Below are 17,975 nucleotides of genomic sequence, written 5' to 3' on the forward strand. Positions count from 1 at the left end.
TCTCTCTCTTCATTTTTGGTGGTGGGGGTGGTTATGTTTAAATGAAGTTGGTTTTACAACACCAAAGACCTAATCACCCATTTCCTACATAAAAGGTAGCTACTTTTTTGCATAGACCCCAAGTATATTGTAGTATAGAGGTGGAATTTAAGGAAAGGTATTAAGTAGGCTATGTTTTAGCTTATAGGGAAAGTAATAAGTTGTATCATTTATCTTGAATGTATCATAGATAAGCTGCTATATGATTGCCACTTCAGATAGCTGTGAAATTAGGTGATTAACTAGTTGTTACTTAACCTTCTAATTTCTGTACAAGTCTAATTACATGAAATAGAAGTTGGGGTTTTGATTTTTTACTTTGCTTTTCTGTTTGGACTGTTATTGTAACTACTGTATTGTAAATGATGGAAAATAAATGCATATGTTAAAAAACAAAAACGAAAACAAAAAGATAAAACTGTTTATTGCTTTAAAAAAAATAAATTAAAAAAAAAAGCCAGATTCCTCCTTGCCAGATGACCCTAGCCCTGTTTATTGACCCATATTTCTTTAAACCCGCCTATTCCCCATCCATTCATTTGTATGAGAGATGGGAGTTAATACTGACTAAAGACAAGCAGAGCCTATCCTAATAGAATGGGGCTGGCTTGTGTGAAAAGAGGATGGATACTTAAGGGGAAAATTATTATTTGTTAGAAAAGTGGAAGGGGGAAATAGATGCTGGGTAGACAACAAGCAGTGATGTCAATGACACGGGATATGCTTTGAAGGTGCTGACAGGGCCTGCCAATAAATTGAATACTAAGATTCAAGAGCAATTCTTACAGTGCTGGTTTCAGCAATTGGGAAGGAGGGAGAGACTGGAGAAAGAGGACTTTTGAGAATAATCAAGGCTTCTATTTTCACTCTGTGAACTTTAAGATATCCATTAGATACCGGAGAGGTGATCAAGTTGTTAGTGGCTATAAAAGTGTGCAATTTCAAGGAGAGGGCAAGACTGAAAAAAGAGAATGAAATCACACATACAGAGCTTTTTCTTTTTTTATGCAACTGAGACTGAATGAAATTACTAAAGAGATTATAGTACAGATAGAGCAAGAAGTAGACACAGAAAAGAATCTAAGCCCATGCCAAGATTTAGAGGTGGAATACAACCAGAGCCATTAAACCAGCTAGAAACTCAAGTCTACCTTCCCAGCACCATATGTGTGGGTACCAAATTGTTAGCTCTTTGCCAAAACGTACAGGGTAGATCATGATATGCCATAAAAAGGCATTATTAACACTTTACAATTTTTCAAAAGAATGCTGTGGGCTCATTATCATAGTTCTCTTAATTAAACATGCAGTAGAAACAGGCTAAAGAGACATGGTATCCAATGGCAACAATTCTGATCCAAGGCCTGATGAAAAAAGCTGACCATTATTATTACACCTACAATTTGAATTCAAAACTATTTCAAATGGAATTAAGTGATTATGGAAAACAAGGCAGGAAAAACAAAATCAACCCTGTATTCTAGTCTTCATCTGACACCTATTCACTTCCTTATTTTCTATGAGGCTGTTTTCTATTTGATGCAATGTTCACAATAGGCCCTTCCTGCAGCTTTGGCAGGGCTGTTGTGAAGATCAAAAGCTAAAGTCGTCGACTGACTGTAAAATCCCATAAAAATAATTTTCTTCAGCTGCTTGACTAGTTTCATATTCCACCATTGATGGCTTCATCATCCTGATGCCAAATACCAATTTCTAGGTACTAAATCCTTAACAGAAGAAAATGCTTAAATTCTGAAGTTTCATTAAGGACAAAACACTATGTAACAAGTGATACCCCATTAAAGCCTCATCCCAATTCCTGTAAGTTTTCAAAATTGTACCTTGCACCAACTTAAAGTCATGAGGTGGTGGTCATCCCTCTGAGTAATGATCTGACACTGTTAAGGTGACCACTGATACAAGATCTAAAGGTAGTCACTGACAAGAGTGCTGAAAACATATACACATCGCAGTATTTGTGCACATGCCTCAATAATAGCATGATCTCCTGTGCTACGCTACAGAATTACAAAAATATAAGATGCTTTTACACTTTCCAAAGTTCTTTTTACTCTTTAATCTTTCTGATCATCCAGCAGTTCTGTAAGCTAAGCAAGGCAATTGTGATTGTCTTAAGAGGAGAAAACTTACTTAGGTTCAAAATCATTGTGAGGCATAAATTATATTTCAGGCACCCAGCTCTATTTTGGTGTCAATACTACATCATGTTACATAAATTTTACACTTTAAAATACTCAACAGTTCTGAAAATTCTCCTTCTAAGTAAGTAACACATTGAGGTTTGAAAATATCCCAATAAAAAGTGTACTTTAGTTTCATTCTAAGTCTTAACAGAAAGAATCTTTTACCAACTAAATTGTATCTCCCACTCACAAAAGTAGATGTGGCAACAACAATCATTTTGCAGAAACTTAATTATATTAAATGGATACACTACCTTAGTACTATATATACTACTATAAAATAGCTGAGAATATGCCTGTTAACAAAGCATCTTGATCTTACTTCCCCAATTTTGACAAAGGACACTGTTCTTAGAACTGTGATCAAACCACTTGATTTTAAGTACTAATAGTACTCTATCAACCTTTAATCCTATTATTAATGGCTCAGGAGCTAATTACAGCAATTGAAAATGATTAATATTTTTTAAACATATGTTTTAAAGGGTCACCTTAGAGATGTCAGCAAATGTGTGCTTTCAAAATACAGATGAGATTAAGGTTTAATGTAACTTAAAAGAAGTAACCTTATAAATAAGATCAACATTAAATTGATGTGGTTAAATAAAAGTACTGAATTGGGGAGATGAATTTACTGTCTCTATATATTAAGTCCTAGAAAATCATAAGTAGTATGAGAAAATTAATGACTAGAAGCAAAAGATCAAGACTTCTGAACCAAATCAAGATTAGATCAAAACATTTATTTTTGTGTGTTACAAAAACAAAAATAAATCCAAGCAGCTAATGAAATAAACATTTCTTCTTTAAGTGTCCCATCCTGGATGTTAATAAACAGCTCAAGTTTAGGTTGCTTCAACATTTCTTCTGGATGCTATGAAGTCTCCATCTTATAACCATGTTTCTCTAGTTCAGCTCTGTAATAAAATACAAAACAAAATCACTAAACATTCTTTATGATAAAGAAACAAAGTTTTTACAAATAATACAAGTAATAAAAACAATGAGCTAAGCCTAGGCACTAATTTAAAATACTACCAAGTAGCTTTACCTTAACTCCCTTAAAAGAAATCTGTATTAAGAAGGAAACTGAATGTGAACCAACATAATGCTAAATAAAATTCTGCTTTCCCATTAGTACACTTGTATTTTATATTCCTTAGTTTTCTGATAAATCTATTGATGGAAAAATATGAGAGATTTGTTATTATTTTCCAAATATCTTCAAAATACCATACAAATGTCCTGTTCATAATAAATATCTAAACAAATTTTAAGAATTATCAGCCATATGGTTAAGAATACAAGATACTTGGTACCAAAATTTTAGGAATTTTATAATCATAATAGGTATCACTGTTATTTACACCTAAAGAATAAACAGAGTGCTCTCCATATTGACATATAGGCTCTAACCAAGACAAATGTTATTAATCAAATTTAAAAGTACATGGGAATTTTTACACATTAACTATATGTAGGCAAAAATATACATAACAAGTTATATAATATTAAATAAGACTTTGCTACTTTTTAAATTTTAACTGTGGATATAAAACCTCAAAAACATATTATACATACTTTAAAAATATGTTTTATAATTTTAAGTAATTTATTCAACCTCAAGTTTCAGTCATACTTTGAAAATATCAACTGCAATTTTTGATCCGCCTTGGATAAAACAGATGTACAAAAATGTTTAGCCCTGTTATCAATTTCAACTACTTAAACTACCTCTCCAAATATCATGAGTTCTCTGCCACAATTCAATTTTATATAAGTTCACAACAAAATTACTTCAGGGCCAAAGTATGACAAAACATTGTATAACTTTAAAGTATGATTACTATGCCCTACCCCATTATATCCAGTAAGATACATTGACATTTGTTCTCAAGTATAATATAGCTTGGACACTATCACACTATCCAATGTAAACACAATGCAAAAAACACATAGTAGGAATAATGTATAATATCATTTCCTCATATTTCACTAAAATGTTTAGTTATTAACAATACAAATACTGACATCAAGTTTATGAATAATATTAAAGCCAAAGATTACTTACAGAAGACATTTTTGTCTTCTGCTCAGGCATAGAGGGTGATATGGGCTGGTGGTAAAACATCAGTTTAGGAGTCAAAAGTAAGTGCAAATATCTGACTCTACCCCTTCCTTTGCTAAGTTTAACCGAAATGTTTCCGTTGTCCTCTGCACCTTTTCAGGAAATTGAAGATTATATCTGTCCTTCATGTTTTCAACTTAAAATGGAAATAACTTTAAAAGTTTCTTAAACAACAGTTTTCTGCTGCCTTTAACAGAATCAATGTAGATTATTCATTTTTTCTTAATAACAACAAAACATCCCTGAAATTCAGCTTACAATTTAGTTAAAAAGTACACCAAGTCTGTCTGGGTTTGTGCCTGCCTTCCTGTCAGGAGGTGGTGACTAACTACACATTTATAAACTGTTTACAAACACAAAGGAGATTATGATATGCTTCTCTATTAGCCATATTTTTAGAGAAGATGGAAGTTTTTTGTGAGAACTAAGAATATTAAAAAAAAATGAAAGGAAAATCAGTCGAGGCCACTAAACACGAAACAAGACAAACACACTAGTATCATCCGCCTGTTGAGTAAAAAATCCAACAAAGAGATGAAAGAGAAAAGAAATCCAGAACAACCAGAACACCATCATAGGGCACAACATAGTGAATGTGTTACTTCACTATTTTTTTTTTTTTTAGAGAGAGAGAGCACGAGCTGAGAAGGGGAAGAGAAAGAGGGAGACACAGAATCTGAAGTAGGCTCAGTGCTGACAGCTCAGAGCCTGATGTGGGGCTCAAACTCAAGAACCGCGAGATCATGACCTGAGTTGAAGTTGGACACTCATCCAACTGAGCCACCTAGGTGCTCCTATGAATGTATACTATTTGAAACAAAACCGGCAGCATTCCTTTTTCAACAAAACAAGAATAAGACAAGTAGCCACTAGTAGGTTTGAGAACTCCTCTTATTGTCCAAGAAACTACTCTGCTACAGGACAGTGTCTATATGTGAAATCAAGAACAATATTGGCTTCTTGGATTTCTGATGTAACATGTAATGCAAGGTTAGGAAAATCTCATAATCCTACCCATTTCTACTGAATATGTCTCCAAGTAACTGAAAGAAGTAGAAGTAAAAGTCATTCTGTGTTTGTGTTTCTGATACCTTTGTTTCTCTATAATGACTTGTGACTAGAAAACACAGGTGACCTTTTCTCTCTACTTCTATGTGTTAGTTGTAATTAGACTGAAGAGAAAAACTTGGAAAGTGGAAAGCTAAGCCCTTGCTAAGGTATGTAGCTAATAAAAGGCAGATCTGGAGTTGGGACCCAGGGAATCAGCAGGACTCTAGAAAATGTACTGCCTCTCCAAAGTTAGAGGTATTAAGGGCTATATACAATATTAGAACACAGTAAAATATGTTCTTTACCATGGTCTATAATATTACAGTAAACATCTATATGTTTGACAAAGACTAAGAAGAACATCTCTGTAGGAGACTTGTCAATCATGACAAATTTTTTTTAAAGCAATGATGAAAATATTATGAGGCTTCAATGTCTAATATAGTAGTCTCATGTGGTTATATATTTAAATTAAATTAATTAAAAACTCAGTTCAAAAAAAAAAAACTCAGTTCATCAGCTGGACTACATTTCATGTGCTCAATAGCCATATGTGGCTAGTGGCTTCTGTACTGGATAGGGCAGCTTACAGAACATTCCTACCAGGTGTGAAAGTTCTATTTTTTGGCACTGGTGATATATCAATACCCATGCAGAAAAAACTCATGACTCAAACAGAAAAATAAAAATAAAAATCGTATTCACTAATAAAAGTATCAGGATATATAATCTTAAGGAAATCCACAAACCTAAACATAGAACACAAGAGAACATAAGAGCACTGTGTAGGTGTATTTTACAAACACAAGCCACAAATACTGTTATGAATAATGCTCTATTTCCAAACCAGTAAAAATGCAAGAAGCAGTCATGACAAAATATCCAATTATCAATATATTTATTACTAAAAGACTCCTGATGATTGTGTTTAATAATGTCTTGATTTAATTTTTAAAAGTGCTATTTTCTGACTTTGAAAGAAAAAAAAACATTTTGGAGAAATTTGACTCTTTTTGTGAATAACAAAGGAATAAAACTCATTTAGCTTTAACTTGAAAAATTTCTAGATAACAGAAAAGAAAAAAACTGATATATGATTAAGAACCAGAATGGGGATATATGATTAAGAACTCAGAACGGGGATCAACAAAAGGTGGAAGGCCTGAAAATATTCTAACAGCATAATATGATTCTAAAGAGGGAAGAAAGGAGGGGATATGCATTTTTTTTTAAAGGGTAGCAGAGTGTTCTCTGATGTTGCTCAGTTTTAAAACAATATAAACCAAAAGTAAATGCAAATAGAAAAGTGGCAAGAATTCGTACACACAGTATTTAATCACAAAATGCATTAAGAGCCATACAAAGAACAAAAAGTGCTTTAAAATTCATACATGAATAAACAAGAATGAGGATAGATCCAATGCTTGGAAAAGATGTAATACTAACAAATTTAGATAAAAAGCAGAATTATTGTTTAACAGCTGTTGTTCCTATCTTGTTCATAAAACTACAATAGGAAAAACATCATTAACACAAAGTTGAAAACTAAGACAGGTGAGATAACTCTAAACTGCATCAAAGTAGTTTAAAATCTCTAGATTCTGAATAATTACATCGCAGGGTACTGAAAAAATGAAAAGATATAGTCAAAAAGCAGTCAGCCATTTTGAAAATCATGGAGAATTGTAAAATACCAGAATACCAGTGAAAAGTAAATTGTGCTATTTCCAAAAAGGAAAGAAAGGTGATAGATACAATTGTTACTTAGTCTCCAGCAAAATACGAAAATGTCTTCAGAATATAGGGTTTTTGAGGCCATAAAAAATGCAGTGTAGAACAAAAGGTACTGCATCATTATTAAAACTTTTAATTTATTATAAATCATCTTTTTTTTGAACAAATATACCAGACTACGAAGGAAGGAGAACTGCAAGACCTTGATTTGAGCAAAGTATGTGACAGTTCACTTTGATAACTTTGTGGCCAAGACAGATACACATGGGTTCAAAGAAAATAAAATTATGGAGGAAAGAATGGTCTCTACAACAAATAATACTGGTATTACTGAATATCCACATGCAAAAGAATGAAGTTGGACCCTTGTTTCAAACCACCTACAAAAATTAATACAAAATTGATCTTAGACCTAAATGTAAGAATTAAAATTCTAAATCTATTAGAAGAAAACATAGGGATAAATTTTCCTTGGATTAGGCAATAAATTCTTAAAAAGTAGATAAATTGGACTTCATCAGAATTAAAAACTTTTGTGCAATGAACATGATGAGGAAACTGAAAAGACAAACAGAATGAGAGAAAATATCTGTGAATAATTAATATGTCTGATAAGGGCTTAGTACTCAAAATATATAAAGAATCTGACAACAACAAAAAGACAAAAATCCCAATTTAAAAACATGCAAAAAACATGAAAAGATTATTTCTCCAAAGATATACAAATCATCAACAAATACATGAAAATAGGCTCATCATTAGTCATTAGGGAAATGCAAATCAAACTACAAGAAGACAGTCCACACCCAATAGGATGGTTATAATGAAAAGAAAAAAAATAAGGTTTCAATGAGGACGTGGACAATTTATAACCTTTATGCACTGTTGGTAGTAATGCAAAATTGTGAAGCTGCAGTAAAAAGTTTGGTAGCTCCTCTAAAAGTTAAACAGAATTATGATATGACCCAGAGATTCCACTCCTAGGATTATATTCCAAAAAACTAAAAACAGGTATTCAAACAAAAACTTGTATGTGAATGCTCACAGTAAGTTTACAGTAGTCAAAAGCTAGAAACCCAAATATCCATCAACTGATGAATGGATAAACAAACTATGGCATATCCATATAATGGAACATTATTTAGCCATTAAAAGGAAATGTACTGTGTCACCTGTGTGGCTCAGGCGATTAACAGTCTGACTTTGGCTCAGGTCATGCTCTCATGGTTCATGAGTTTGAGCCCCACAATGAGCTATGTGCTGACAGCTTAGAGCCTGGAGCCTGCTTCAGAGTCTGTGTCTCCTTCTCTCTCTGCCCTTCCCCTACTCAGGCTCTGTCTCTCTCAAAAAAAAATAAACATTAAAAAAAAGTTTATAAAAATTTTAAAAAAATAAAAGGAAATGTACTGATATATGCTATAGCATGGATGAAATGTGAGAATATTATGCTAACTCTAAAAAGCTAGACACACAAGATCACATATTGCATGATTCCATTTTTATGACATGTCTACAACAGGCACATCTATAGACAGAAAACAAATCAGCAGTTGCCAGGAGCTGGGAAAAGAGACTAACGCAAAGTGATTGTATAGTAAGCATGGTGTTTCAGGGTGCCTGGGTGGCATAGTTGGTTGAGCGTATGATTCTTAATTTCAGCTCAGGTCATGATCTCACAGTTCATGGGACTGAACCTCGTGCTGGGCTCTGCTCTGACAGGAAGGAGCCTGCTTGTGATTTTTTCTCTCTTTCTCTCTCTCTCTGTCCCTCGTTCATGCATATGTCTGCTTGCTCTCTCTCTCTCTCTCAAAATAAATAAACAAACTTAAAAATAGGTGTGGTGTTTCCTTTCGGGGTGAGGGAAATGTTTCAGAATTACACAGAAATGATGGATGTACAACACTGTGAATATACAAAATGCCACTGAAATGTACACTTCAAAATGATTAATGACATGAATTTTACTTCAATCATATTAGGTAAATTTGTACATGAATATGAAAAAGTACATTCCCATCACCCCAATCTCCACTCCAGTTTGAGAATAACCAATCTATTAAGTCCTAGCACTGTGGTTCTAATTTCTGCGGAGTTATTCAATATTGGTGGAATATTAATGCTGACAGAATAAAACCCACAAAAATTAAAAATAGCAAATATGCTTCTATTTAACAACCTTTGTAGAGAAATTAGAAAGAATAAAACTTCTTTACAATTACCCAAAGTATTCATGTTTAGAAACACAGGAAATAAAGGTCATAGGTTTTCCTTTTCATAATTCAAAAACATATTTCAAAGATTAATTATCTTTTAAAGAGATTAATTATCATATGTAAGTTACATACCCCATCCTTGCAATTAGTACTAAGCTCTATAAAACCTGGCTTAAAACCTACCGTAACTGATTGGAGAAGTCATCCTCTACATTGTCATCATCCCAATTATCCTCCCAGACATGTGCGTCTTCATCTTCATCCAAACCAGCCCAGTCTAAAATCAGAAACAGATGCTATCTAAATACTTCTCATATGTTATTTCCACGAATACAACTTCGAAAAGTTTGCCACTGAAGACTTTTCACAATTGAAAACACCTAATACCATATTTTTAAAAAATGGTAATCTATCTCTTTAAATCTCAATTTATGCTGTCTTGTTCTCAATTCTTGAATTTGTTGATAATCCAAAATAGAAGTTAATACAAAAAAATCTAGTTGCCATGAAAATTTAATATAATTTCAGGAGGATTTGTACTTTCCTGATTTTTTTCCTTGGGCTGATTTTTATAAGGTCTATTTCACAATTTTTCAAAACAGCACCAACAATGCTAAAGCAAATTAAGTAGCAGGAAGATAACAGCCTGGAATTCAAAATCACTAAACATAAAAAAGGGTAACTAATACATAAATGAAAAGTAGACTAAATTATAAGTATCACTAACTTATTGAAGTATCATTAACATTTGCTTACTATTAATATAAAATTTTTATTTTTAAAGGAAGCGCAAATACAAATATGCACAAAGAGTAATATAAGCTTTTAGTTTTCTCAATTTCCTTTTTCCTTCCTTCCCTTTTGGTTATGGGGGCGGAATTAGATTTTAGCTTTTGTTTAGTATACTCATAAAACATATATGTAAACTAACATCTCCTTCCCTATTATTTCAGACCTTCCCATTATCATTTCTTACCTATATAATGGCAATATTCTTCTATCAGGTTCTTCTTGCTTCTATTCTCTTGATCCTGATAAAAATCTAGTCTCCAAGGTGATAATGTCACTATGTACTTTTTTTTTAAATGACGTCAAACTATCCCAGAAGCAAGAGTATATGCATACTCTGCTTTCCTACTTAAGATGGACCACCTACTATAATCTTGACATACCTTTATGTTTTATCACAAAAAATTATGATTTTTTCATAATGTATTTAATTTAAAATAAGTATTTTAATTATCTATTTTTTAATTATCTAAATTTAAATCCACTGGGACTATTCACTCATGTTAGTCATATGGCTTGAAGTACTCTTTCACACACATTTCCTCAATGTAAAACTAACAGTGAAGAACAATTCACAAGCTCTTCATCTTTATTCAGACCTATCTTTACTTCCTGTTTTAGAATTGCTTAAAATTTTTATTCATCAAACATGCTGTTCCTCACCTCTTTGTCTTTCTGCCATCTTTCGAACCTACCACTCAGACTGACTTCTACTTAGAACACCTTAATTAGTTAAAATACCATTGCCCATTAAAAGGAACTATGGCTCCTAGAAGAAAGGACTGATCTCAAATCTGGAACAAGGAAATTAATAGGTATATGGGATTTCTTTTTATAATGCCTGAAAACATGTCAAAATGCACAAAAACTGGCTTAAAGGTGTTTTCACTGGCCAAATCTGGAACAACTTGGTAATCACAAAGAATGACACACTGAATTAAATTAAAAAATACATGAGTTCGTAGCAATATGTTGGGAGATGGGCGCTGGGGAGGAGATCCTCTTTACAATTCTCAGGTATATAAATGCAGAAAGAATGACAGAATGAGAAAATCACCATTTTGTAACCCTCAGCACAACTTAGGCAAGAATTAACAATGGATACTAAAACTATTAAGTAAAAAATAGTTGGGACTGCAGGAGAGATTACATACTTATTACAAGAGGAAAATGGAGAGATCTGGTAATCACAATCTTAACCAGTGATGAAACAACATCACCAATAAACTGTGACAACATGACATGTATCTCTTGATGTAATGCAGTGAGAAATAAACATCACCCATGCAGTACTCACTAAAAATGTCGACCCTTAATCTAATCACAAGGGAGCTATCAGGCAAATCCAGAATGTGAAACTCTATATAACTGGTATCTTCAAATAAGTTAATGTCATGAAAAAACAAACAAAAAGGGACTGTTCTACATTAAAAAAGACTAAAAACCAAATATAAAGTATAAACTAATGAAATACTGGATTGGGGAAAAAATGAGGAGACATTTGGAACAGTTGGTAAAGTCTGGATATGGACTGTGTTTTGGATATTACTGAATTAATGATAATTTTCTTAAACGTAATTATAAAATTATTTTAGAGAAGCATGTCCTTCTGTAAGGCATGCATGCTGAAATATTTAAGAGTTGCGTTATTTTGTCAACAGTTTATTTACAAATGGTTCTCACACCTATTCAATATATATCATAATAAAAAATAAACATAAATGTTAGCAACTGATGAAACTCAGGTATTTGCTCTTATTTTTTTCCTATAATTTATTGTCAAATTGGTTTCCATACAACACCCAGTGTTCATCCCAACAAGTGCCCTCCTCAATGCCCACCACCCACTTTTCCCAAGGGATAGAGGAGTGCACAGAGATATGCACATATGATAGACACGGGCACATGTACCACAATGTTTACAGCAGCAATGTCAACAAGAGCCAAATCATGGAAAGAGCCTAAATGTCCATCACCTGACGAATGGATAAGAAGATTTGGTGTATATATACCATGGAATACTACTTGGTAATGAGAGAATGAAATCCGTTCATTTACAGCAATGTGGATGGAACTGGAAGGTATTATGTTGCTTTTCTAACTGATGCACAACTGACATATTAGTTTGAGGTATGAAATATACGGATTCAATATTGTACATTTTGCAAAATGATAACCACAATAAGTCTAGTATACATGTATCACCATACAGTTACAAATTCTTGTGATGAGGACTTTCTACTCTCTTAGCAACTTTTAAAATATGCAATAAAATTTTATTAACTATAAGCACCACGCAAAACATTACACCCTATGATTGATTTATTTTATAAATGAAAATTTCTACCTTTAGACCCCTCACCTACTTTGTTCATCCCCCACCTTGTCCTCTTTTTTATACTTTTCTGTAGGGTTGAAAGTTTCAAACTTAAAAGGTGGAAAATATAGTTTTTTTAAAAAAAATCAGTTTGGAAATCATCTCTGGTTGATTTTCCCTATCCCATCTTCTCCTTACCTTCAGACATTAGGTTCCCTATTCTGTGTCTATTTCTATTACAGCACTTACATACTGTATAACCACAATTATCAATTTATGTATCTTTGTCCATTACTAGTGTCTGAGCTCCTTAAGACTAACAGCTATTTACCATTCTATTCTTAAAAACAGTACCTAGCCTGTGCACAAAAATGGCCATGAAAGATAAAACAAAACCCTAAGTCAGACCTTGTGTATTTTTGTATGACCCCCCTCCCCTTCAAAAACAGTAATTATGAGTTACATTCTCTCTTAAGTATGTCCTAGTCATAAGCTTCACCATTGTAATTGCTTATTAGAAACATAGCTAAGAACTTTTCAACTTAAAAAAAAGGTATAATTTAGGCTTTCTTATAGTGTACATATATATATTTAAACCTATTCAACAATGGGCATATTATTCATTATGTTGTGTCACTAACAAAAACTTTTAAATGCAATATACGCCATCATCATGATTTAAGAATAGAAGTTAATTTGTTTACCTGGCACCCCAAACCAGAAACTTAGGAGGCATCTTAGCTACTTTCTCCAACTACCACAATCATTCATTATGTCCCTTCCATTTCAACTTCCAATTACGTCCAGAGTTAACTCTGCCCTTCCCTATTCTTACCGCCACTTGTTAGTTTAGAATTATTCCCTTCATAAACATTAGTGTAATCTTCTTTCTTTCCTCTCCTCCCCAGTCTTATACAGTTTATACCCATCCTCCACTGAGGCCTAAAATATCACCACCATTCTTGTCCATTACTATTCAAAACATTCAGGTAGGAACCACATTTTATTAAATCTACAACCCTGATACCCACAGCTGAGTTATGGGCACATAACAGACACTCAGCACTGGGTAAATAGAGCTACACTTCTCAAATGTCCTCCAAGTAGCCAATGTCTAGAAAACAGACGCCAGTGTGGTTTCAGTGAAACCAAAAGTATATATATTTCAAGATAAAAGGTATCAACAATATGTATTATGAATGGGTCGTGTAAGATTCTTATTTTAAGAATGCTTTTGAGATCAGTGATCACTTCATTCAATGCTTCTCAAAAAGAGACTGTAGGAAATTTAAGAGCCCAGTACTAAAAAGATGAAAAAATTTCTCTTAGGCAATGTATTTCAGGTTGGTAGGAAGCTCAAACATATACCCGACTTTAGAGGCACCTGGCTGGCAATTCTTGATTTTGGAGTCATGAGTTCAAGCTCCATATAGGGCACAGAGCTTACTTAAAACACACACACACACACACACACACACACACACACACACAAAATGTATACTGAAATTTAATCACTGGGTATAGGTCAATGAATGTATATTCATTAATAAAAGCTCTCAATAATCAAAAGTATTTTTACCCACATAAATTTTCTTATGTCTCTTAGCAATATTACTCTCAGAGACAACTATAATTACCTAAATTCAAATCCTACACTATTCTCAGAGGTTGTTAACAACTGGAATACTTAATAGTAGTATTAATTGCATCTCAATTTTGACTGGGCTAGAGACAGCCTTACATTTTCTCCTTTCTTATAGTAACTTGAAGCTTATGCTGAAAATTTTTATTCTGTTTTTGAAACTAGATATATTTTACAATGAGAATAGATTAAGGTAGTTAAAAAAAAACAGGGAATCACACTAAGGATTTCCCTTAGTCTATAGAAGTATGATCAGAAAGCTATTGCAACCCATTTTATATGCCTACAGATTCCCAAAGTTAAAATAAACTGAAAGAATAATATTTTTGCACCTTCACAGACTAAAAAAGTGATTTAGTTGAGAGTTGATTGTTAGGTATTTATTTGGATAAAATCGTACTGTTAACTCTCATATTGCCATTTTGATCAATAATGAGCTGTTTACTATATACATTGTAATGTTATGTATAAACTTCCTTTTTGTTCTTATAAGAAATTTCAGAAAGGATAAGCTATTCTAAGGAACAAATAAGGGGACAGATGTTAAATATACGAGAGGAGCAGGTGTGCCTGTACAGCTCAATTGGTTGATCATCCGACTCTTGGTTTCAGTTCAGATCATGATTTCATGGCTATGGGTTCAAGCCCCGCATTGGGGCTCTCTGCTGTCAGTGTGAAGCCTGTTTTGCATTCTCCGTCCTCCCTGGTCACCACCTTTGCCCTTGCCTCGCTCAGATTCTCTCTGCTCCCCCCATGTAAATAAATGTTAAAAGAAAATTTTTATTTTTTTAATTAAAAAAATTTTTTTAAAGTTTATTTTTGAGAGACAGAGACAAAGCATGAGTGGGGGAGGGGCAGAGAGCAAGAATCTGAAGGAGGCTCCAGGCTCTGAGCTGTCAGCATAGAGCCTGATGTGGGGCTCGAACTCATGAACCACGAGATCATGACCTGAGCTGAAGTCAGACGCTCAACCAACTGAGCCACCCAGGCGCCCCAAAAGAAAATTTTTTAAATAAAATTACAGATCTTAGAGAAAGGTCAGAGATCACTATAACATCATACCCCTCTGTTTCAAAACCACCACCAATATCACTAAAACAAAAAGGTTGAAGACTACCTTACAAGAAAATACTGCCTCTTTCTACCAGTATTTTATGACCTCAGATCCTAGACTTTAAATATGATATATGGGTTGAGCCTAGATATAGGCATTGTCAAATTCAGTATTTGTCTGATTAATTTTTTAAATATTTACTTATTTTTGAGAGAGAGACAGAGTGCGAGTGGGGAAGGGTCAGAGAGAGGGGGAGACACAGAATCTGAAACAGGCTCCAGGCTCTGAATTGTCAGAACAGAGCCTGACAAGGGGCTTGAACCCATGGACCATTAGATTATGATCTGAGTCAAAGTCAGACGCCTTACTGACTAAGCCACTCAGGTGCCCCTGTCTTACTGATATTTTAAGCAGTCTTCATAAAAATATGTAATGGAGTTTAATGTCCCACAAAATAATCTGAATATAATAGGACTGGATACTATGTTCTTGAGTAAAGGGGGTGACGTAACTCAAGTCACAACTAAACTGTTTTGAGGTCCTAAGACACCACACCTCACATCAGCCTGCAACACTTATAATTAAATAGCTTCCTAAATTCTCAACTAGGAAGTTTCTGTCTGTACTACTACCCCTCGCCCCCCCCACCCCTGTAAACAATAATGTATCAAAAGATTTAAGTTAGAAGTATAAAAGGACAAGAATATTTATTTCACATTTCTTTGCTAGTCCTGAAGGCCAACACTTTCAAGAACAAAAACACAGACTCTCACCCTCAGGCAAGAACTTTTAATCTATGACCTAATTCTCTTATTACTTGACATCATTCAAACGTCTCTGAGTTGGCCTTCTTTTAACTGAAGAATTTTTAACTGAAGAGAATACAAAAAACACAACACCAACCTAACTTGTTAATTTGTATCCAACTGCCTCAAGGATCACCAACAAGAAATAAAAGGGACTCAATAAGTTGTTTGGTAGGAGTTCCCAATTCTTAATTCTAAAAAGGCTAGATAAAGTCAAAATTCTTAACAGTGTCTTTTAAAGTCATATAATTCTTGGTTTAGACTTGAATTCTGATGATCATTTAGCATACAGATAAAGTCTCTCTCTCCTTTAACAACTATCTCGCACTATTTTAATGCCATTTTTTTTTTAATGGCAAGAATAGGAAAAGGAAGAAGGTAGAAATAAAGCCCCAAGATAAAGAAACATGCTCATGATGGTGGGGTGGGACAGAACTGTGAGCAAAATTTTACACAGAACACTTGAAAAGGCTCATGAGGGGGTGGAATCAAGATGGCAGAGAGGAAGGGAGCTCTGTAAACTCCCTCCGCACCGTTTTTCGAACTGAGAAGGATATTACGTTCATCTGAGAGAGCAGAAGGAGAAAATACGAACTCCAGAAGGAAGAGAACCTCAAGGATATCTGAGTGAGTGGGGGCGAACGGGGGAGATCCGAGGACGGGCCAGCCCGGGACGGGCAGGGGAGGTAAGATCCCCAGCCCAACGTGGCGCAAGTGCGAGGCGCCCGGAAGACAAAGGGAAGAGACAGAGTCGGAATGCGCTCATAGAACTGTCTCTGGGGAAGAGGTACAGAACGCTTGGCTGCGCTTGGAGACAGAAACCCACTCCATAGATAACTGCTGGGTAGCGGGGCGCAAGAGAAGGAATAGCCTCCAGCCCTAAGCCATCTCAGCGGGGAATCAGAGGCATCTGTGGCTGTGAGAAGCAGCTGCGCTGGGGAGGCGCGCTCCCTGGTGGGAAGCGGCCAGAGCGGCGTCTGGGCCAGGCGCGAGCAATTCGAACTTGGTTTTGGGAATGGGACCACGGACCACATTTCCACAGCACACCTTGCCCCCTGCACGGACTGCGCGAATCCTGGGTCCCCACAGGGAAGAAATAAGGCGCACACCGACGGGACCCTCAACAAAGAGTCGGTGGTGGGTGGAGGCCCGGGCACGCGCTTAGAATGTGGGAGCTCCCAGCTCATTTCCAGCAGCGCACAGCGTCTTGAGCAAAGCTATCGAAAACTAAGAGAGACTCGGTTTTTTGCTTTTTGTTTTTTTCCTTTCCCCCATTGCAATCGGATCCTGACTGGGGGTGGGGACTCCGCAATTGAGTCTGTGAAGGTGCGCACTTCAACTCCTGCTGCTCATTTCACCTCAGGGAGGGGCGGAGCCTCTGAGAGCAGACTCCAAGACTTACCACATCAAACCAAGCCTATCCACCAGGGGGAGCTGCTGTTTGCTTTTTTGGTTTAGTTTTGTTTTGGTTGTTTGTTTTTTAAATATATAACAAAAACTTTTCTTTCTTCACTAGTTTCGTAATTATTTCTTTGTCATTATTACCTTTTTTTCCCTTTTTCCTTACTTAATTCCTTTAAATTTTACTCCTTATAATCCTTTCTCCTTCCTCCCTTACTTTTTCACCTTCTCACAACCCAGATATATTCTCCTGTATCTCATCCTTACTTCTCCCCTAAACTGGTCATACACTTTTAAGCAGTCTACTGTCCTTTGTTGTCTCCGACCCCCTTATATATATTTTTTTGTCTTTTCTTCTTTCTCTTTTCTTTTTATTTTCTCTTCTTCTCTTCCTTTCATCTCTTTCCCTCCCATTTTCATTCTTTTCATTCCCCCCTGTAATGTGTTTCTTTGTTTGATTTGTCTGTATGTGTGCTTCTGTTCCCTCGGTGTTTGTCAGTCTGTTTTCCTTCATAGGACTACACCAAGAAACAAGCCAAAGTGTGCAAGAAGGCGAGTCCCATATATTGCAGAGTAGGGAAATAAAATACTCACAGGC

At 34.9% G+C, this 17,975-nt stretch overlaps 1 protein-coding gene across 1 annotated transcript in view; it reads right to left on the reverse strand.

Annotated features, from left to right (window-relative positions):
* Positions 1-2,953: 2,953 nt before the first annotated feature.
* The window catches only part of SEM1 (SEM1 26S proteasome complex subunit), a 27,095-nt gene continuing 12,073 nt past the window's right edge, over positions 2,954-17,975 (reverse strand). The window contains exons 2-3 of the mRNA XM_029929357.1: positions 9,552-9,645; positions 2,954-3,160 (exon numbers count right to left, since the gene is read on the reverse strand). Of these exons, the coding sequence (XP_029785217.1) occupies positions 3,118-3,160; positions 9,552-9,645 (137 nt within the window). The 3' untranslated portion in view covers positions 2,954-3,117. The remainder of the gene's footprint in view (positions 3,161-9,551; positions 9,646-17,975) is intronic.

The sequence above is a fragment of the Suricata suricatta genome, chromosome 2 (assembly GCF_006229205.1).
Source record: "Suricata suricatta isolate VVHF042 chromosome 2, meerkat_22Aug2017_6uvM2_HiC, whole genome shotgun sequence".
Taxonomy (NCBI): Eukaryota; Metazoa; Chordata; class Mammalia; order Carnivora; family Herpestidae; genus Suricata; species Suricata suricatta.